Raw genomic sequence first — 22962 nt, forward strand, 5'->3', positions numbered from 1 at the left:
ATGCTACCTACTTAGTCAGTCAATCAGGGATATTTTGATACCCTTCCTTCCCCTAAATCCCTCAATTAAATAAATCTGCTCAGTATTTTTAAATTACTTTAAAATGCTTTAGTCATTTATTCTACATTATCAATTATCTTTGTTAAGGATATTATGACTCCTATCTCCTTGTCATACCAAATTTTTAAGAAACTGAAAGGAGATTAATATTAACTTTAAACTGCTTGTTTCAATTAAGTAGTCACAAGTGACATAAAAGGAAGTCAGACCAAACAAACAAACAAAAACAGAAAAAAGAAAAAAATCCAGTTGGACAATCTTGCTTTAATATGTTAAATAGCAGGAAAGATGAAAGGTTATAGCTTTTAAAACCTACGACTCATAATTTGTAAATAAACCATATTGATTTTAGAATTCACTTTCCATTAAAAAATTATTTAACATACAATTTCTAAACTGAAACATACCCATCTCTCAGAAAATTATTAAACATCTCATTCATATGTACTTAAACATTCATCTGAAGTAAATTTTAGTACTGTTCAGGATGAAGATATCTGATTCAAGGTATCTAAAACAAGGAGCCCTGGTTGAATCTCAAATTAAATTTTATGACAATTACAACTAACAATGGTTTTGAAACACAATAATCTCCCCAAAGTTTAGATATCCACAGCTCCCAAAGGAGGGTAGTGGTGCTTGTTATATTCTCAAAATCTCTTAATGTAAAGTTTTATTATTCAAAATGCCAGAGACAATATAAGGCCTGCCCTGGTTCACACAGTGAGTTAATGGAGACCCTGGATTTTCTAGTTCATAGTATCATTCTTTTCACTATTCCATGTGGTCTTCCTCAAGGAAAGAAAAAAAATACCTTTTTTCATTGTTAATGGCAGTTGGCTGATGCAACAATGTCATTTAAACTAAGCAGGTTTTGTTGAAAAAAATGGGTCACACTCATTTTACCTGTCCAGCTGAAACCAAGGTGATCAGCAATATAAGCCAGCCTTTCCTCAATCCGTTCCTGCTCATCCTGTTGATCTACAGAAGGTCAAAAACAGAATGGCCAAAGGTTGTCCATGACAGGAGAGGAACCACAATACTGATCATCCAAAGAAAGGCAGTAAATTGTCCAAATATTTGATTATAGCACAAATTAACTATTACATTTTAAATCATATTAAACTGTGTGTTTGCCTGATTTCTGGAATGGAATGGGGAATAAATGTAATAAAAATCATGAAAACCATCTGCTTCCATATCTCTTTAATCAAGACTAGTCACTGGACATAATTATATAAGTTACTGATTTTTATTAATCTTAGGACTTTCCTCTTAAAATTATCTGAGAGGATACTGCCCACCCGAAGAGAATCATCTAGCTCATCAAACACCAGAAAAATCATAAATGGGATGGAGAAATGGAGTAATTGGTTAGGACCTCCTATTATTGCCTGTGGCAGTATAAGATCACTTCTGGGTCATGTTGCAAAGAAATCACATCCAAGATTCACAAGAGACCAAGATCATGGGTTGATCAGACCATCCTGGCTTTTTTCAGTATGGCCAGAAACAACGTTTGTCTTGGTCCTGGTAACCTTGGAAGAAGGAAGAATGAAGTGTATGTATATGTATGTGTATGTTATATTAGTGTGTATATATGTCTTTTGGGCAAAGTTTCTGTCTGCTTACTACTAAGTAAGCTCATATAATACTCCCACAGACTATAATTTTCCCTTTGATTTTTAACCCCCATTAATTGATGGGCAGCATTTTAGGTCATGGTCATTTTTTTATAACACAAATTTAAGAATAATAGTCTTTATTGTAGAGATATTGGAAGACCAGAGGCTACTTCTCAAAGCCATCCATGGTTTCCTTTTTTTATAATTCAAAGAGCCATCATCCCCTCATAGTCAACTTAAATCATGCAAAGTTTGAGTTTTTGTTGTCTGCTGCATCTAATCAGAGTCCATTCTCCATTCATCTGCCACATAAATGAAAAGCATGTTTTTAACCTTATGATTGTTTGCTTAAAATGTTTACCAATGGTATCTGAAATCCAACCTTTCTGAATCAAAAACAAATCCTCAACAATTAGAATTTCATGGTATGTGAAATCTTCTTGTGCAAATGGCTTCCTAATCATTAAAAAATTGTTAAGTACTTATTAAAGTACTCAAAGGTAATTAGAAAAAGCAATGAATCTTCATAATATGAAACAAAGCCAAATATATCCGTATACTTAATTTAAGGCTAAGCCTGGAACATCAGAACAACAAAACTCAAAGCTTGCATGGCCTCACGTGCAGCAGTTAGAGAAAAGGCAAGATCCCCATTGCCTGTCGATCATGTTTATGTTTTCCATAAGCATTCTCATTACTCAATCTTGAGATTGTTTCCACAGACAAGAGTATACAGAGAAAGCACAAAACACAAAGGGCTTACACAAACATAGTAACCACTACAGAAAGCTTAAAGAAAATGAGACACAAATCACCAAATAAAACAGACACACACAAAAACTATATCAAATTTATGACATGCGTAGCACAGGGAATCCCAGTGGCTGGCAAATACCTTCAACATGGTCATGGCCATTTTCATCAGGGATGCGTTCAATCAGAGTCTCAATGGACTCATCCCAAATGGGCCTTGTGTCAAAGATGTCCTCAGGAATTGAGTTCTCGGTCTCAACAGGTGGCAGATTTTCAATTACTGAAACTTCCAGGGCACTACTACTTTCGTCATCTGAAACTAACTCCTGTTCCCTTTCTGACTGTGTAAGTCTATCCACTAACTTGGAAGCCTCATCACTAATCTCCTCAAAGAATTCTATGGAGTTCCTGTAAAGGTCAAAGAAATGCTCCTTATTTTCTTTTGTGGGGCTCGTGGGGCCCCTGCAGGAAGATGTGGTGCTTTTGCTCTTTACTGGCAATCGGGATGCAAATATCTTTGGTTTTGTGGCCCCTTCCTCTGATTCTAACTCAAGCTCCTCTGCCCACTCTGTGCTTTCTGTTTCTGTCTCAATGTAACTTCTAGTTTTTACTGGACATTTGGTCTTTGCGTCCAAACTGGCATCAGATTCAGGTTTGCTTCTATTACTTGGCGCTCTGCTTGTCATGTCCTGTCCCTGAGGAGCCTCTGTTTTCTGTAGAGACAGGTCTAGATGCGAAGGCTGCTGCTCGACTCTTTGGACGGGCACTTTCGTGGGGATTTTAGACTTTGGTTTTGTTTCATCCTCTTTACTTTCCTCATTCAGGCTGGGTAGAAAATCTTCAGAAAGGGAGCTCTCATACTCCACAGATGGAGGTGCTGGGGTTGAAGTGGGTATAGTCCTTACAGGGATTTTGGATCTGCTTTCAGTAGAAGGCACATTCTCCATGGGTGCAGTAGGGATTTCAATGACTGATTTCTGTTCCTCTGGGGATGAATCGGGAGAATCATCACCCCGATCTGCATATACAGACCTAGTGACAGTGGAAAAATCTAACTGAACTTGTCCAACTGGTTTAGGGGAGTCGGGGCAAGCTGTCTGCTTCACACTGGACAGGGGAGGTGTGTCACCCATTCCCATGGAGGGGAGGTCCTCAGCTCCCGAAGAAGTTGCCTCTTTCACTGATGTTTCAATGGAGGCTGAAATCCCCATTTGGGAGTTAAGTGGAGCATCTGAAGCGTGTATTTCTTCTACTTCCTCACTCAGGTCATCTGGGAGTAGCTCTGCTTCATCATCCACTGTTTCTTTCGATTCTAAGAGTGCTAATGACTCAGCTGCTGTCTCCAGCTGTAGAGGCTCAGCACCAGTACCCCCCTCTCTCATGTCTTCAGAGAGAGTCTCTTCCCTGGATTCTTGCCCAATTTGGAAAAAGTGAAAACTTTCATCTGCATAGGACCTTTTGGTCATATCAATGGCACCACTTCGGGTCATCTCAAACAATTTTCCTTCCTGAAAGAGAAATGGATTTTGCTCACTGGTTGGGGTCCCCTCTTCAGTTGGGGTCCTAGCAGGAGTGGTGTCAGGGGTGGTACCCTGCGATTGTCTGTCTACCATCAAACCAAATATCTTCTGTTCTTCCTCTTTCACTCGAGCCTCAAAGGCTTCATCATCCTCACGGATTTCACTCCAGGAATCAGAATCCACATCAGTTTTTGTGATGATGACTTTGCTTCTCTGTTCACCAGCAACTGTTGATGTACTTGGTACAGTTGGCTCTAAAGATGAGGAGGCTCTATCCAACTGCATTTCGCCCAAGGTACTTTCTTGTTTGGGTCCTATGTCCAGGTTCTGGTCCTCAAAATTAGATTCTTCACTTGAAACAGTTCTTCCAGAGGAGCTTGTCACTTCTACGTCTTCAGTGGAGGATGTGATGGTAACAGAATACACTTCAGAAGAGTGAAAACTTGTGTGTCTTGTATCTGTTTGGGTTTTGCTTTCTTCACTAGAGAAAAAAGATTGGGAAGGAACATTTTCATAAGGGCTTATGATTTGAGGGTCAGAGATTTCATCAGTGTCTGCTGGGTCAGATACTGGAACATCCAAGGACGATCTATCAGTTTGAGTAGTAATGGATGGGTCTCGAGTGGACCAGTCCTCCAGTAAGCTCTCAAAAGCTTGGTCAGGTTTTGTGACCTCCATTTTTGTAGCAGAAGATGTAGAGACTGTGTCTTCATCTAATTCTTTTGCTTCAGATGCTGGACAATGATGCAAAGAGGACAAAGATGAAGAGCTTTCACTGGGGCAATCTACTTGTGGAGATTTGACTCCAGAAACATCAAGCTCTTCTTCTGTATCTTTTTCAGCAGTGTCTTGGAGAGCTAATGATTCCTTATGGATAACTAGCTGCTCACTGACATCATCACCAGTGGAACTGCGGAGACCTGAAGAGACTGGAGTGGCTGAGCCACTGGGACTCCCTGCTTCATACCCATGGTCATCACAAATTTTTTGTTGATCAGCATCTCTGTTTAGATCATCATAAGACATCTCTGGGCCATCAGTAGAAATAGTATAACTGTCTTCAGGTAAATGAGATTCACGATCTTTTTCTTCCTCTGATTTACCTGAATCTTCCTGAGTATCTTCATTCATCTTAAAAGTATATTGTTTGGAAACGACAGGCTGGAATTGTACTTCTTCAGGACTGGAATTTGAGTCTATGCTGGATGGAAGTGGGGAAGGGGGTTGCACTTGAATAACTGGCTCTGATAAGAGGCCTGAGTCATCACCTTTTTCCAGCTGTGTCAACTCAGGTTCACTTTCTGAGGAGGAAGAAGCCTTTCTGCCCTCTGATGTTACAACCACAGGGACATCACTTTCATCCTCTACACTCTCCGTGTGTTTTGTTTCATCCATGTCTGCTGAACACTCAACATCTGCATCAGAGGATGAAGAAGATTCTTCTTGCTTGGGTTCTCTTTTGTAGTCCCTTTTCTGCTTTGCCTCTTGTTCAAGTTCATCAAACATTTTGATTTTGGTTACCATTTTAAACATTTCCTCTTCAGGTGTGAACCTCTTTCTCTCCCCATTTTCTGAGTCATCCTCCTCTGCACATTCAGGAATCACAGCTGGTTTTGGGGTGCCTGCATCTGTGGTTTTGGGTGTGACCTCATAGCTAACTTCTTCGGAGCTGGGGGTGTCAGGGGAAAGGGGGCTCTTCCCTGAGCTCTCCATGAGTGACGTCTGCTCAAGGCTGTCATCCTCAGCACTGCCGTCCGGGTCTCGGAGTAGCCGGGACCGCATAGAGGCCACTTCCGTGAAGAGTTCTGTTTTGGCAACGGCTGAAGGAAGAGGAAAGTGACTCGGCAGAATTCCAGCCTTCATCTTTGGTTCAACAGGGCTGCTTTCAAGAGAATCATGGCAAGGGGATTCTTTCAGAGGACTCGGTTCCAGAGAATCCGGAGTTTTGTGTGAGGAGTTATCCTCCAGCACTGGGCTGGCTTCCAGGGAGTCTTTGTGGCTCACTGTGAAGGATTCATCAGCCCCAGGGCTGAGGACCTCACTATCACGGTTAGGGAGTGCAAGTTCTAACCCTTGGGGACTTCTAATGACTCCCTGGGGCTTTGATTCAGCCCTTGGACCTGTCTTTACAGCAGCATCAGGCAGAGGCAAGACCTTTGTCTCATCTGAGGGCTTGGTGGCTATGGATTCCTGAGCTTCAGTATCAGTTTGTGTCTCATGGGCTGAACTAACATATTTAAGTGGACCTTCATCACAGGACACTTCCTCAGTCAGTCCTTCGGATGTTTCTTTTGCTAATGATACACCTTGACTGCCAAGGCCGTCACCTTCTTGTGGGGGGCACGTGTCTTTGGAAGGGTCTAGGGTGACCTCCTTCAGCAAACACTCAGCAGAGGGCTCTGTGCCCCCCATGACTGCAGCATCTTGCCCTTCAGAACCATCAGTAATGTCTTTGGTTGAGGGATGTCCTTTTTCGGAATGAATTTCTGGTGGTGTTTTTAACTTGGTAGTTTCCTTTGTTTCCCCAATTTGCTCCTCCCTTTTCTTTGGTGAGAAAGAAAGGCTTTCTGGACTTGTCTCAGGGGTCTCTGCTAGGCCCTCATGCTTATAGCTTTCTTCTGAACTAATCTGAGGGGTCCCTTCCATCAGGCTGCCACATGGAGAACCTGCTACCCCCTCCTGCTTCAGGCTTTCAGAACTGCCATGTAAGGCACCGCTCTGTAAAGACAGGGCTGGGAGGAACTCATCTTTCATGTAATCTAGTGGGAATGTTGTGTTGAAAGGACTAGTGAGCACTTGGTCTAAGTGAAGCTGCGCCTTCTCAGTCTCTTCACTCAGGCGGAACTGTTGGTATTTGTCACTGTCTTCCAGTTCCTGCTTAATGATGTCAGAAAAGTCAGTAGAGGTTTTCCTGTCTGGGCTGATCTGGAGATCCATGTCTCCCTGTTCATCAGCCAGCTTTTCTTTGGGGACTTCACTATCTTTATGGCTTTCTTCTTCAGGTGCTGGCTGAACAGGTTCAGGTGTTTTGTGGTTGACCGCTTTCTCCTTTTCTTCAGCTACGTCTTCTCTCTTTAACCCTACGGAGGAAGCACGGACTGCTCTTCTGGATTCTGAAGGTCCCGTGACCAGGAATCTCTGGCCTCGTTTGATTGTCTGACTCTCCGTTTTCTGCGTTTCTCTCGGGGTTACTATCTGCCCCTTTTCTTTTTCTGCCCGAACTTTGCTTTTTTCTTGTGGCTGTTTTGGTTTTGCTGATTTGTGCTCAAAGAGTCCAGTCTTATGTTTAGATGGGTCCTGACCTGACTGGAAAGCTTTCATCAACTCCCGAACAGACATTGTCTCCTCGATTCTTTCTGTTTTTGAGGTGGGGGAGACAGGTGGTTGCTTGTCTGTTTTCCCAGAAGGTGACACAGGCAGGTGCTTCTCAGTTTTCCCAGAGGTTGAGACAGGGGAATGCTTTTCCATTCTTCCAGCTGGTGATACAAGCAAGCGTTTCTCTATTCTGCCAGGTGACACTGGTGGATGTTTCTCTGTTCTCCCAGAGGGCGAGCTGGGTGGGCGTTTGTCTGTTTTACCTGAAGGCAAAACAGGTGGGTGTCTTTCTGTTTTTGTAGAGGAGGATACAGGGGAGTGTCTTTCAGTTTTTGCGGAGGGTGACAAGGGTGAGTGTTTCTCAGTTTTACTTGATGATGACACAGGTGAGTGCTTTTCAGTTTTTGCGGAGGGTGACAAGGGTGAGTGTTTCTCGGTTTTACTCACTGGTGATACTGGAGGGTGTCTCTCAGTTTTTGCAGAAGAGGAAAGAGAAGAGTGTCTTTCTGTTTTCAAGGAGGGTGACACTGGCGCATGTCTCTCGGACTTCAGAGAGGGGGATGCAGCTAGATGTGTCCTTTGTGTTATCTTTTTTGGTACATCTTCTTTGCCTTTGACTCTGACAGGCAACTTGCTTCGCCCTTTCTGTTCATCTTCCACTCGTTTTTGAAGGGCCTTCACCTTGTCTTTTATGGAACCAATGGGAGTTTCTTCTATCAAAGGTGACGTAGCTTTTACAGGGGGAAGAGGCTCGGGGGCTAAACCTGGGTCCTCATCTAATGACTCTTCTGAACTACCTTTTTTAAGTTCAGTTTTTTCTGCACTAGCTTGTGAACTATCCTCTTTTTGTTTTTGTTTCTCTTTTAATTTCCTTCTCACTGGCTTCTTTATGGCCAGGCTTGGTTTGGGCTGTTTCTGTGTACTCTGTGTCTCCTCTGAAGATGCTTCTTTATCTTTCCCTTTGCTTTCAGAGCTCCTGCAAGGACCCAGAGCCTCACGTTTCTCCCCTGCCAGATCTTGCACTGTCTGTGGTGGCTCTTTATGAGGAGACACGTAAGAATTTAGATCCTCAGTAAGGTAGTTCACTAGCCCTGTTGAGTCTTTCTCTACTTTTACTTTGGTCTCTTTCTCTATTCTAACTTCTGCACATGGGTATTCGGTGATTTCTAAAGATGCTTTTTGCTTAGCCTCCTCTATTTCCTCATCACTGACAATAACCCATTCCTCTTCTACTAATTCTCTCTCTGGCTGAGACCTTGGCACACTGTCTTCATCTCTCATGCAGGTTCCACTTCTCAGGATTTTGTTCACCTTCTCTAAGTCCTCTTTAACTCTTTCAACAATTTCAAAAGGCTCCCCTGGCTCTTCCTCAGCAGCCTTCACCAGCTCCTTCACTTTCAGGGGACCTGCCCTATCAGATCCATCTGTCGTCAAGATGGCAGTCATTTTGATCAAATCTTGTTTCATCTCAGAAACTTCAGAGAGCAAGTCCGGACTTGCTAGGACAGGAACTTCATTAACCAGGTGACTTTTCAGGACAGATGTTTCTGTAGATTCTGTCTCATCATCTTTGATGTGAATGAAAAAACATTGAAAGTAAAATGGAAATCAAAAAAGATATTGGCAAATGTAATCAGGACTGAAACGACACAGTGTCTTTTCCTGTCGTGGTGGGTGGAACAACAAAAATGGGCTGGGAATGGTGGATCCACAAGGTCTCAGGATACAAAAGCAAAGCAAGGCTAACGGAAAAAAAACTGAAAAGGAAAAATGAGCAGGAAATAACTTGCTTAATTTTCTCACTTGTAGCACATCCACACATACAACAAAACTGTAACAAATAATCAAGACACACAAAACAAAGAACGAACGCAGTGAAATTACACAGAGATATCTCAAGATTGTTCAGATGTTACAGATCAATGTTGAAAAAAGATGAACATGGGAAAAAAAAGGAAAAAAGCATTAGAAATTGCAGAAAGTTGATTTCCTCTAGGAGAAAGCCAGTAGTAGCAAACTCAGAATATCGTCTAATGATGCATAGACATTATTTAATCATACAAAAATCTGGAATTCAGTATGTTTAGTTCTGCCAATATACAATGACTATATAAAATATATCTGAATCAGCTGCAAACCGGCATTTCATCTAAGGGAAATTCACACTAACAACGAAACAAACAGTCTTGTGCTGAGAGGCATGGTCCTTTCCTTGGAGCAACCTCCTTGTTTAGACACGTAATGGACAGACCAAGGAGGGAAAGAAAGGAAAGGAAAGAAAAACAACAAAAACAACGACTGTGATTAAACTTATATGTGAGTCCAAAGTTAAAATGTGATGCATGGCAACCCAAATCAGAGACAGTCACACAGGACACACGCACAGTTTATGTAAGCCAAGTTATTTCCATGCAAAGCAAAGATGGAATAAAACTGGTGGGAGAGGTGGCCTTGCTGAAATGTGCAGGCAGGAGAATGGTAAGAAATTAGAACAAATATGGAAAACATTACTGTGGTGAAGCGTATTTACTTCCCTAAAAGTCCACATACAAGATGCTCGATGCAGTATGTTTGAGGCGTAGGTAGTTGGGGCTTGCATCCATTAAAGGCAAGGGGGAAAACTCAAACTCTTTTAGGATTTACTCATGAAAAGACCTTAGGAAAGAGTCATTTCAACAGAGCCCTCCTTTGGAGATTATTTCATGCCTGGTTGAAGATTATTTTATGATTGTCTTTATACTAAAAGAAAGCCAAACATGAGTCTATATTTGAAACTTTTAAAGCAGTCACAATACCTGGGAGTCATTCAGGAGGATCTATGACATTATAGCAATATAGTAACTTTTTTAAAATGATTGAGCCAGATGGATGAATTTTTAATTCCTACTAGCTTGTATCCAAGGAACAAAGGCCCATTTAAATAAACATAATAGTCCCAGAGAAGAAAGTGGGATAATAAAATCTCTTTTAAAAAAGGAATTGGGCTTCCCTGGTGGCGCAGTGGTTGAGAGTCCGCCTGCCGATGCAGGGGACACGGGTTTGTGCCCCGATCCGGGAAGATCCCACATGCCGCGGAGCGTCTAGACCCGTGAGCCATGGCCATTGAGCCTGCGCGTCGGGAGCCTGTGCTCCCCAACGGGAGAGGCCACAACAGTGAGAGGCCCGTGTACCGCAAAAAAAAAAAAGGAATTAATGAAGGCAATGATAATGTAAATTTTTTATAAACATAAATGCCTTCTCTTGAGAGAATCAGTATATGTTGAGGAGCTATACTACATGAAATGCAAATACAAAGATATATTAAACTAATTTATATCAATAGATTTGTTCAGATATAAAACAATGAAAACATCCAGAATTTCAAATATTCTAGTCCTGAATAATGATTTAACATGAGGGTAAGGAGACCCTCATTTAAAAGTATTCCAATAACTTAGCAGTAAATTACATTGTGCTAGGACTTCAAAAGAAGGGGAAAAAAAAAAAGCCTGAAGATTATTGCATAGGGCCTGATGACCATATTAAACATGGTTCTAAGTTTTCTCCTTTTGGGAATAGCACCCTGAAATACAGTGAATCAAAATAAATCTTAAAATGAATAAACATTAAAAATTAGATTTTTTCTAGAGCATTTGGGGCATAAAAGCAAGAAGGAAACCTGAAAAACTCAACTTCTTCCACATAAGAAGCTAGAGTCACCAGAAACAGTCCAACAAACTAAAAATTTAATTGAATGTTACAAACCTGAAATGAACTCTAAGATAGCTCTCTCAAAGTCTGTAAAGACCAGTTCTCTTTGTACTAGATTACGTTTAGGCTTTGAATCATTACTTAAAATTAGCATTATTATGACATACTGTTGTGATTAATAATTTCATCCAGGAGGTTTTAATTTTTGCTTCTCTGGTTCTTATTTTTTTCAGAAAGTTTTCACAAAAGTCCATTAGACCTCAGCCCTAGAAAAGTCAGTTATACTTCACCACAGTAAGAGGTGCAAGGGGTAGGGGTCGGGGTGGGGTGAGGGGAGAGTTAGCTTTAGCTGAAAACTATTAAGACAGTATCACTTTTGCAGGTGTAGCCTACATAAATAATGAGCTCTCTACTGATGTCAGTTGTTGCTTGATATAAAAAGTGATACTGCCACATCAGAGCTTAAAAAAAATGAGATGACAATATTATGCTAACAAATGGACAAAAACGGTAGGGTAGGTTTCTAAACAAGCATAACAGCAATAGCAGGGTTAACAGGGATCTAAAAGAAAGTGAATGCTTAGATGAATAATCATTGCATTTTACTGCTAATTAGCTCGCAAATTAGATATATTCATAATTTAACTGGCCAAGCTGCTTTTCTAAATGAATATTAATGATTAATAAGGATAATATAAAAACATAATTATTATAGTGGTTAGTAATGGCAACTAGCTTGCATCTTGATTCATGCTTTTCTTTATTGTAGCCAGCTTTCAAACAAAACTCAATTTTATTTAAAATCTTACTTTTTTCTGATGTCATATCGATCTGAAAGAAAACATATATAAATTGAATGGTTACAAATAGCATCTTGCCTCACAGTCCCTGATGTGTATAGTAAGCTCCTATTTTATATACCTGGGAAATGCCATAAGCTAGAGGAAGGTCAGAGTAATTTGCTACCGGTCTTCCCTAGAGTCTCTGATTCTTATCCTAACTTTGCAAAAACAAATCTCCTTTCTAGACACTATGGGTGGAAAGTCCTTTCTAATATACTCCTGGGAAGGTATGATGCAGGTATGTTTGACGTTAGAAATACATATTACGGAAAAGGCCAGGAAAAAAGTGAAGTAGGTTTTAATCAGTAGGTATCAATTTAGTTGAGAGAAAGGAAAGAACAAAGAGCATGCCAGGGTGTTACATTCTACAGAAGTAGTTTCATTATTAGTTATAAGCCAGAATTCCAAATCCTGAAAAGAATACAAACTGGATCTGTCGCCCTGAATAGTTCCTGAAAATACTCATTAGAAAAATCATAAGCCTAATGGAAGAACTCATTTGAACATAGCAAAGTTGGTTTCATAATTGTGTTGCTCTTTCAACAAGGTATGCACGTATCATTTTGAACACCTTGGGGATCGAGTCACCAACTACAGAAAGGAAACTGAATATGAGAGACAAAGAGTGACTGCACATTTGAGGGAAAAAAATGACTTCAGTCTTGTCGTAAGTTTATTGTGTATCTGGTTAGACATAGCAGGACAATGAGTCTATAATCACCCCTCTCATCCTGCCCCACTGCCTGGGTATCAGTAAAGAAGTGAATTCAGGGGCAGTCTATGAACTGATAAGGCCTTACATTTTAAGCTGGTGAGTACAAGGGTGTTTATTATGTTTTTCTTTATGGTTTTCTAGTTTAAATCCAACAGAACAACATTAAAAAGTAAAATTAGTATATTTGACAACATTTACGTGCAACTAATAACAATTCCATTTGTCTATCTTAGAAAGAGGAAGCAATATGTTAATCAGTTAAGTGTAAGGACTTTTCCAATGATTTCTTTCATTTCTATGATAATGTTTGGGCATTTTCAGACCTTTATAAGGGAAACAAACACATACTTGCTTTGACTATCGAAGTAGGTATAATTCAAATGGCTATTTATTCAAGGTAACCTCTCTAAGGCTCATTTTCTTCATCTGTCACATATCATCTATGATATGATAGCACACAGCTCATAGGGTGATTGTGAGATCAGTGTTTGTGGGGTATGTGGAGCACTTAGTAAAGAATCTACCTTATAAGAAGTGCTCATTACATGTAGAGTTCTGCATTATAATATTAGTATAATCAAATGGATGAACTATATGCTCCTTAAAGTTTTTTATTTCAGTGGTTCTCAAACTTTTTGTTATTAACCCACCTTTACACTCCTAAAAAAATACTGAGGAGTCTGAAGAACTTCTGTTTATGTTTAACATATATAAATAAATATCTGTATTACAAATGAAAGCTGAGAATATACAAGAACCCAAGTATACACAATCACACATTCCAGAGTGTCAGGGTGATGATGTCATCACATGTAATGGAGCCTCTGGAAGACTCCTATGTAGCTTGTGAGGATATGGGAGCTAAAAGGCAAATAATGTCTCAGTACTATTAAGGAAAGAGTTTTGACCTCCAGGCGTCTCCCGACCAACCTTTGAGAACCACTGAGATAATGGTTTTGGTCTTCAGCTGTTGGTAGAGAAATCTATATTGTTGCATAAAGACAGGTAACAATTTATAGGGAAATTTTACTGTCCTCTGAAATCAGTCCATAAGATGAGAAAACAGGCTCAGAGAGGTTAAGTAAGATCATGACCCTTTAATTACTAAGGACAATGGTGTAACCCTTCTAAGACACAGGTAACCATGTGCTCTTATCAGTGGTTATAGCAATAACACAGCCATTAACAAGTGACAATGCCACACAATTACCTCTTCCTCCTGTTCTTGATCTGACTCTGATTCCTTGCCGCCCCAAGATGCCATGCAAGATGGAAAAAAGAGAGCAGGAAGAGTAGAGAGTATTTAGAAGAAAAGACAAGACTAAATACCCTGACAACAGATATCAATAGGTAAGCATACGTCAGCATACTTGTATTTTTTCTTACTAACAGTGTACAGAAAACAAGCACAAAACTTAAAGAAGATTGATTTAAATGCAAATGTCTGTAGATTCAAGAGACAAAAGAACCAAGATTATAAATAGACCAATCTACTAGACAAAAGAACTAAAAATATAAATATACTAATTTCAGATGCTTGGTTACCAGCAGCCTCAAAGTTTGACATTTAATGGATTTGATGGCATATGTCTACAGAAATGGTGATGACAATATCTCAGCCATTACAGATATTGGCTAAAAATGTTAAAATCCACAAATAAACATATGGTGAAAATATTTTCAATACACAGGCAATATTTAGGAGTTCTATTATAATAAAGAGCTACTAAGTTCTAAAATATATCTGAACTATACATTGTTTGGCAATTTTTTCTTTTGTTTTGAGTTACTAAATGGAAAGTTGTCCTGGAACATCACAGCATTAATAACTGTGCCTGATACATCTTGACTTAGAAATAAAAAGTAATAATAAACTAAATGCTTTCTTTTATAGCACATTGAAAGCTCATTGAAATCAGAGACAAAGCTCATTCATCTTTACTTATCACTTAGGTGGATCGCCCCAGCAGTACATATTTCTTTGTGGTTCTTATTTAGTATTCTGCTTCAGTGACTCAAAAGTGATCAGCACTACAAACTCCAAAGTACATTCTGTACCATTGGAGTGCAATTACAGTACACTCACTGGATCAATATACCTATTGCTGTATTCTAATTCTTGTAATAATATGTAAATTTATGTAAACAGATACTGGTATTTCATTTAATTTTTATCATTTAATAAGAATTTACAATGTTAAGCATGACACTACATGCTTATCTCTATGTGACTGATCTCTAATTTATAAGAATAATTAAGTAAGAAAAATATACTGTGGTGAATAAAAAGAAGTATAGGAAATGTTTTGTTTTGCAGGGTCAAGATTTAGGATTTTAAATATACTTCTACCTCTCCTCCAGGTCTCACCTGCCACTACTCACCCCACTTCCCAACCTCTAAAATTCACACTGATAACTTGCTATAACCTCCTGTAAATTGCCATGTGGGAGCTTTCCATTAAAAGGAAAGGGATACTGGTTAATTTTTTTTAAATAATAAATAAAGTTCTCCCCAACATTTAATTCATCCCCCTTGCCTTCTTTGATTTGATCAGAGTAATCAAAGAATTCTATAATGGGGAGAGGTTTGACTAGAAAGTAATACCTGTAGGTAGATTTGGGTCAAGAATTAATGAATTTTCCTTTCAACAATGTTTCAAATCTACTCCTATAACATGCGAGTATTTTATACACTAATCATGTTAAAATAGTTGAAAAATTAATTTGATGCTCCTAAAACAGCATAGGTTACAAGATGAACAAATAATTATTTTAGCAACAAGGTAAAATATCCTGTTGTTGCTCTGAATTTCATAATACATAATCCACCTGTGAACTGGTAGTAAACCGAAGCTAATAGACTCATAAAGTTTTGGTAGGGTGAAATGTACTAGTATGGTGCCAGGAGGGCACATAAAAACAATAAGAAAGGCAAAGTGAATTATTTAATTTTTAAAAATTAGTCCAAAAAATTACATCTTAAATTTGAATTTTCTCTCTTCCATATCCAATATGTATTTACAGAAAATTTTCCATCAAAGTGAATTTAATGTGAAATAAGGTAGAGCTACTTTTTCCCTTACTTAAATGGAAAATAATAAATTGGACAGGGTATCAAAAATGACTGTTATATATGGTTGCATTCAGTGTCTTTGCTTTTATTTATTTTAAAGAATTTGAAAATCAAATCCTATACTCCCTGCATTGCACTACAGCAGATTACAATACCTTCGCATAAATTGGCAGAGTGATGTTTAAGTTGCAAATAGCTTGATGCACCAGGCCTCTTGTAGATTTTGGCTCTTTCATAAATGATAGTCGTCCACAAGGTTCCTGAGTTGTATCACGTACCTTGAACAAGAAAGACATACATGCTTCATCCATATGATGCACACTATTTATTTTAATGAGATGATACTCAAAAGAATCAGGAAAAATCATTAGATAATGCTAAATAAGGATTTGGAGGTGTTCCTTTTTCCCTTTCCTATTATTTAGAATGGTTAAAAAAATCATTTAGCTTAAAAAAATGTGGTAAAATATACATAACATAAAATTTACCATTTTCGTTTATACACTTACCATTTTCAAGCATACAATTCAGTGTCATGAAGCACAATCACAAAGTTGTGCAATCATCACTACTATGCAGAATTTTCCATCATCCCAAACAGCAACTCTGTACCCATTAAGCAGTAATTCCCCGTTCTACTCCTCCCCCAGCACCTAGTAACCTCTATTCAACCTTCTGTTGCTATAAATTTGCCCCTTCTATGTGCCTTGTATAGGTAGAGTTATACATTCACGTTGCAACATATATCAGAATTTCGTTCTTTTTAAAAATTTGTGTTAAATTATACATAAAACATTTCAACCATTTTTACATTCACAGTTTAGTAGCATTAAGTACATTCACACTGTTGTATAACTATTACCACCATGAATCTTCAGAATGTTTTCACCTTCACAAACTGAAACCGTTTCCATTAACTTCCCATTCCTTCCTTCCCCAATCCCCTGGTAACCACCATTCTATTTTCTGACTCTGCATTTGACTACTCTAGGTACCTCATATAAGTGGGAACATACAATATTTGTCTTTTGTGTCTTTTGAGCTAATTTCACTCATTTTAAGGCTGAATAATATTCCATTGTATGCATATACCACATTTTGTTTATCCATTCATCTGTGGATGGGTGTTTGGGATGTTTCCACCTTTTGACTACTGGGAAGATGCTGCTATGAACATTGCAAGTAACTGAGTCCCTGCTTTCAATTCTTCAGGAATTGCTGGATCATATGCTAATTCTATGTTTAACTTTTTGAGGAACTGCCATACTGCTTTCCACAGTGGCTGCACCATTTTACATTCCCACCAGCAATCAGTGCATCAGGATCCCAATTTCTCCACATCCTTACCAACATTTGTTATTTTCTGTTTATTTGTCTGTTTGTTTTTGATAATAGCCAACCTAATGGGTATGGAGTGGGATCTCACTGTGGTTTTAGTTTGAATTTACTTAAGCTTTTGAGCATATTTTCATGTGCTTATTGGCCCTTTGTATATCTTGCTTGGAAAAATGTTTATTTAACTCAATTTCCTATTTTTGTATTGTGTTGGTTATAAAATGACTTTTGCACATCAATAATATCAAATATTAGCACAATTATACAGCTGTTTTTGTTAAATAGATCCATTGCCCCTCAGCAGTTAGTGCTTAATGTGTGATCTGTAAGAGCCTTTCTTTAATCAGGCAAAACAACTGAACCAGAAATGGCACAATGAAAGCCTGTAGTAGAGATCTTGAGAAAACTTAACAGACTTATTAAAACTTAAGTAGAATTATTACTTCAATTTCACGAATCTCTCACTCATATCCATTTTTGTCCCTCTTTAGAACTGGGAATCTAGGATAAAACTTGTATATGTTACTGTCAAATTCCTAACGTGGATTAATATTCCTAAAGAGGGACAACAAATTTATGGTACACTGAAGTGTCTCCATAAATGTTTGTTGAATGAATTTATGAAAGTATATCCAGTCTACAGCTCTATCTGGGATAATCTCTTAATAGATTAAGTGAGATCCTGGGTCTTTTGAGAGTTTTTTATTACAAAAATTTGTCACTAAGAACTCTTTTGGTCTCTACAATTGTGAAATCACATGTTTTAAAAATTTAAGCACAAATATTTAAAAGAAATAATAGTAAAAAAAAAAAGAGAGAGAGAGAGAGAGACTTCCCTTAAAATTTGGAAAAGAATGGCCAGTTTTTCTAATTAATGAATTGGCTATTTGTCCCTCATTCTTAGCCTTAAACATAGTCTATGACTAAAAATTAAGGTTGAATTTGAAATTTTTAAAAATGGTTGGTTTTATAGGACTTGAAAATTTTACAGAAATCGTTTAAAAAAATCACTGGAAATGACTGAAAAGCAAATATTTTCTTCTACTAAAGGAAGTCAAAGCTTTACTTGATCTTTAATTAAATGCATTACAAAGTTCCATGTATATATTACCTTGACAAAGAGAGGAAGTCTGTTTTCTTTGAAGGCAAAAAAACTGAATATATGATGTTGGCCACTCTTGGTTAATGGCACGAGGTTGCCAAAACAATCAACATAGATGGGTTTTCCTTCTAATACCTGGTGGAAATAGAGAAAAACAACACAGAACATAATAGCTGCAATTATTACTTGTTATTTACATGAAGAAGTGGTGGTATTATCTGGAACATTAAAATTCTTAAAATGTGCATACAGTAATCTTTAAACTCCTGACTGACATTTGGTCTTATCTGTGACAAAGCATGTACCAGCACTCCCTCTTCTTGCTAGTAATGGGAATCTTCAAATGCATAGTGGCATTTAATGTTAATGGTCTCATTTCTAATCCTCTAACATGTTACCTTCCCAAACCAATATATCTTTAAATCCTAAATTTAAATTTCTTTTTGACATCACAATGAGTCAGGTTACTTGAGTTCAGTACCCAAAGGCCCACAATGATGGAAAATTCTGAAATAAGAAAAAGTAATGTAGAAAAGCCCTGGATATCATACTTTCACATTTTTACAAAGTATATACTTCCTGGACTGTTTTCTTCACTATTAAAGAATAATAAGAAAAAAAAAAAGAAATCAAATAAATATTCACCTCAAAAAATAATAACAAGGAAAGATAAAAACATATAAATTTCCATATTCATTTACATACTTTGGATTTATCAATGACATATAATTTTTCCCACAATAATCTTTTAAGAGTCCTTTTACCTCCTCACATACACTGAGACTATCCCAATTGAATAGGTCCAAACTGGCTAAAAATGACTGATTTTAGACCTTGACCTTCTAACTGATCAAGATGTCAACTGGTGGTCTTCCCTGGTGGCGCAGTGGTTGAGAGTCCGCCTGCCGATGCAGGGGACACGAGTTCGTGCCCCGGTCTGGGAAGATCCCACATGCCGCGGAGCAGCTGGGCCCATGAGCCATGGCCGTGAGCCTGCGCATCCGGAGCCTGTGCTCCGCAACGGGTCTCAGAGGCCACAGCAGTGAGAGGCCCGCGTACCATAAAAAAAAAAAAAAAAAAAAAAAGATGTCGACTGGTCTTTTTTTTTTGATGGCTCTATTTATGGTATACTATTTTAAATATAATTTATTAATAAAGGTATAAACAACATATTAACAAAAATTGGTTTTTCAAATACAGTACCTCCACATCCCTGCTTCTGGCCACCTCAGCAAAGTTTTCTTGTTGTTCAAGCGTCTTATCCACTTTATCATCAGTCATGCAGAAACACCTCAACCTGGCTTCAATGGGGTCATGTGATTTGGCAAACACTACAAATTTGGCCATATATGGTACACAAATAATTTCTCTATACACTTGTGATGCAAAGGTAACGGACTCCTGGATTTGTCGACAATCTATCAGCCAGAACCTATAAAATAAAATATGGTCACTTATCTGAAATTTAACGTACAGTTAGCCCTCGGTATATATGAAGGACTGGTTCCTAGAACTCCGCAGATACCAAGATCCACAGCTGCTCAAGTCCCTTATTTAAAATGGTGGAATACAGTCAGCCCTCTGTGTCAGTGGGCTCCACAACTATGAATAAGGAAGGCCAACTGCATGAAAACCAAGTCAGTTTCTTCAATATGATCAAAGTAATCATTAAATGCCTCTTGGAAAAAGAAGGGAGCAAGAAAGGGAGATAATAAGAGGAAGTAAAAAGGAAGGGAAAGAAAGATAGGGAAGGGAGGAAAGGTAGGAGGATAGATGGGAAGGAGGAAGCAGGTGAGGGGAAGAGAAAAGAGGTACCAGGTGTTTAAGGTCAACTATTAAATACTGTGTTTGTAATTTTTTCCCTTGGAAACTCTTCTGAGTATTCAATCTCCTGAATATAGCTTCAGTGTTTAGAATCCTTGAGTGGTATAAGCCCAGTATTGGACATTATGACAAGTATCTCACTGGATGAGTTTCTGTTTTCCATGATTGCCCCTCCTGTTCTTCATTTCATTTCTGGAAACTCCTTTCAACAAAATCTACCTAGCTTTTTTCCTCATTCCGTCATTCTTTTCCAAAGGACTCACAGTCACCAAAGTTGGATCAACCTAGCCACTTAAAAAAAAAATCTGCTTTTGCTTCAGAACTCCTAAGTATTGCTTAATACAATTAATAGAAGAAATTATTAGCTTTGTGACTAATTTATGATTTCTAGCCTCAGCTAAATCTGTGACATATTTTGGCAACTTCTTCCTCAGATACCATTTTATTCAGTACAGTAATGGTGCTAAACCTTTATGATACCCCTGAACCTTCCCCCTCACCTCAGACCCTCAGAAAGGTAACTTCACTGAGAAAGCAGAGACAATCAGACGGCCATTCTCTCAATTTGCTATTCATACACTTCAAAGATTTATTCCACATCCTCTTACTTTGAAACCTTTCTCCATCTGTGATCACTCTCCTTCCCCCAACTCATTGCCCATAATCTTTAGGTATTCTGAGATTTCCTTATCTTCTTAGCCTTTCTTTCCTTCAGTTCCTAACCCATCTTTCTTCTTCTTCCTTTCAATTGTGATAAAATATATGTAATATAAAATTTACCATTTTAACCATTCTTAAGGGTGCAATTCATTGGCATTAAGTACGTTTACAATAGTGTGCAATATGACCACTCTCCATTTCCAGAGCTTTTTCATCATCCCAAACAGAAACACTGTACCCATTAAACAATCACTTCAGATTTTCCCCTTCACCTCAGCCCCTGGTAACCTCTATTAAACTTTCCGTCTCTATAAATGTGCCTGTTCTAGGTACCTCATTTACATGCAACACCTGTCCTTTTGGGTCGGGCCTATTTCATTTACTATAGTGTGTTGAAGGTTCAGCATACTTCCTGGCTCTCGGCAGGCACTCAATATTACCTTCCTCTTTATACTGATTGAACTATACTTTATTCACTGCTTCTTCAATTGTCTGAAAAACTTAAATTATTAATACAATAACATAATAACTCATGATTTCTTAGTCTATCCTACAAGGCCTTCTGTAAATAATGTTGTTAACCAACATTCCAGCATTATTGCTGAATTACAGACTCCATTGTTGCCAGCTCCCAATGCTCTTCTGCATCTTGGCTCATGTTACTGTCTTTTCCACTTTTATATATCTGCCTGTTAGGTTCCTACCTATCTCATGAATCACCTCTTCTCAGACATCCTCTGTGACCACCCTGATGCAAACACCCTCCTCTGAATTCCTTTAGTACCGCTTTTGTACCTTTCCATTCAGAACTTGTCATTTTCTGGCATTAGAGCGTGGATGCCTGAGTGGCAGGGCACACTGACACATAGAACCGGAGACTCAAAGTTGAGCCCTCCGGGTGGCTCGAACTATAAACATGTGTCACCACACCCAGCTATTGCTATGCACTGTTATTCATGCATCTATCTTTCTCCCCCCCCGAATAAGAATTTAAGATTTAACCACTCTCAACTTCAGTTTTCTCATCTGTAAAATGGACATAATGCTTCTTGCCCTTCTTAAGTCACAAAGTTGTTGTAGTAATCAAATTAAATAAATGGGAAAATGCTTGGCAATCCATTAACGATCATGCAAATGAGAACTCATATTAATAAACTGAGTTAGTGTATATACATGGAATAAAACTAAATAGCTTAAGCTTTTTAAAGATGTGTGATACATAAGTGGGCAATATGTAAATGTGCTATGATGCATAAGCATCACTGAAACCTCTAAACTGTTTAAGCAAACCATGATATGCTTTGTGTTTTGGTTATCATTCTGCTGGAAAAAGTAGTTCAGGCTATTTTGTTGACAGCAGGAAATCTATCATTCCTAAGACCTTTGGGCCTGGAAAAATCAGCAGTGGCTGCTAAAACGAGAGTCTGGGTCATACAGTAATAGCCAACAATCATTTATTTTCTTTAGATTTTAATCTGACTGGCTGTTCTTTGTTATTGCATTATCACTATTACATTTATTGGCAGGTCTAGTTTATAATATGAAGGTAAATGCAGACCATATTTAAAACCATACCCAAAAAAATGACTTTTAAAGAATGTAAGGAACAAAATAAAAGACATCAGGGGCACACAATGTCACAGTAGGTTTTTCTGTGCAGCATAACCATACCTGGCAGACACATTGGTTGTAAAGGAAACACATTCATTGACAAATGTTAATGGCGTAGTTCCTGTAATATCTTCCCACTGAGCAGGGGTGGTTCCACCTGAAATAATATGATTGTTGAAAAAAAATTAGGCAAAACTCCAGACCCTGCATTGTAAAATAAAGTCTTTGTGGTTCTAGCTATGTTCACTCACCCTTCAAGATGACACATTGGAAGCAAAATGACTAAAAATTGTATGCTAAAAAATGACGCGTTGAAAACAAACAACAAACACCACACTTCACGGAACTAAATTTAAGGGAGGTCATTTGAATAACTGCTTCAAATTACTAGGCACTCTATTCTCTGCCTGACATTCTAAAGCTTTTATTGTAATTGCGAGGCTCTGAAGATAATTTTGAATTATATATAAGTGATGATTTTAAAAGATCCTTTGACCAACCAAGGAGCTGGATGCTTTGTTAAAACAAAAATCCAAATATTCTTTTGTTCTTTAACTTCATATTTTATGCAATTATTTTCAAGAAAGAAAATTTCCTCTCAATTTGTAATTGAAGGCTGGCAAAAAAGTGCTTGGAAAATATTAAGAGCTCAATAAATACTGCAAAGTGAATGAGCAAATGATTGAATGCCAAAGGATGACCTCTGTGTGCAGACAAATCACTATGGAGGGTGATGCTGATTTCTATTTCCACTGAGAAATTAAGTTGGCATAGATAGGGAAAAATTGTCTTCAAGCACTGCAGGAGAAATATATGCTTGAGATGAAAACAAATTTT

At 38.2% G+C, this 22962-nt stretch overlaps 1 protein-coding gene across 25 annotated transcripts in view; it reads right to left on the reverse strand.

Annotated features, from left to right (window-relative positions):
• The window catches only part of ANK2 (ankyrin 2), a 710377-nt gene that overhangs the window by 19733 nt on the left and 667682 nt on the right, over positions 1 to 22962 (reverse strand). For 19 of the 25 annotated variants that reach the window (XM_082640892.1, XM_082640897.1, XM_082640904.1 and 16 more), the window contains 7 exons: positions 22186 to 22282; positions 19234 to 19462; positions 18040 to 18165; positions 15749 to 15871; positions 13731 to 13763; positions 11773 to 11794; positions 967 to 1041 (listed from right to left, as the gene is read on the reverse strand). In XM_082640892.1, the coding sequence (XP_082497018.1) occupies positions 967 to 1041; positions 11773 to 11794; positions 13731 to 13763; positions 15749 to 15871; positions 18040 to 18165; positions 19234 to 19462; positions 22186 to 22282 (705 nt within the window). Of the gene's footprint in view, positions 1 to 966; positions 1042 to 2580; positions 9031 to 11772; positions 11795 to 13730; positions 13764 to 15748; positions 15872 to 18039; positions 18166 to 19233; positions 19463 to 22185; positions 22283 to 22962 lie in introns of those variants that run through there. The other 6 variants (XM_082640881.1, XM_082640903.1, XM_082640890.1 and 3 more) reach the window with 3 other exon arrangements.

This window comes from Mesoplodon mirus (assembly GCF_964341445.2).
Source record: "Mesoplodon mirus genome assembly, chromosome: 2".
NCBI lineage: Eukaryota > Metazoa > Chordata > Mammalia > Artiodactyla > Ziphiidae > Mesoplodon > Mesoplodon mirus.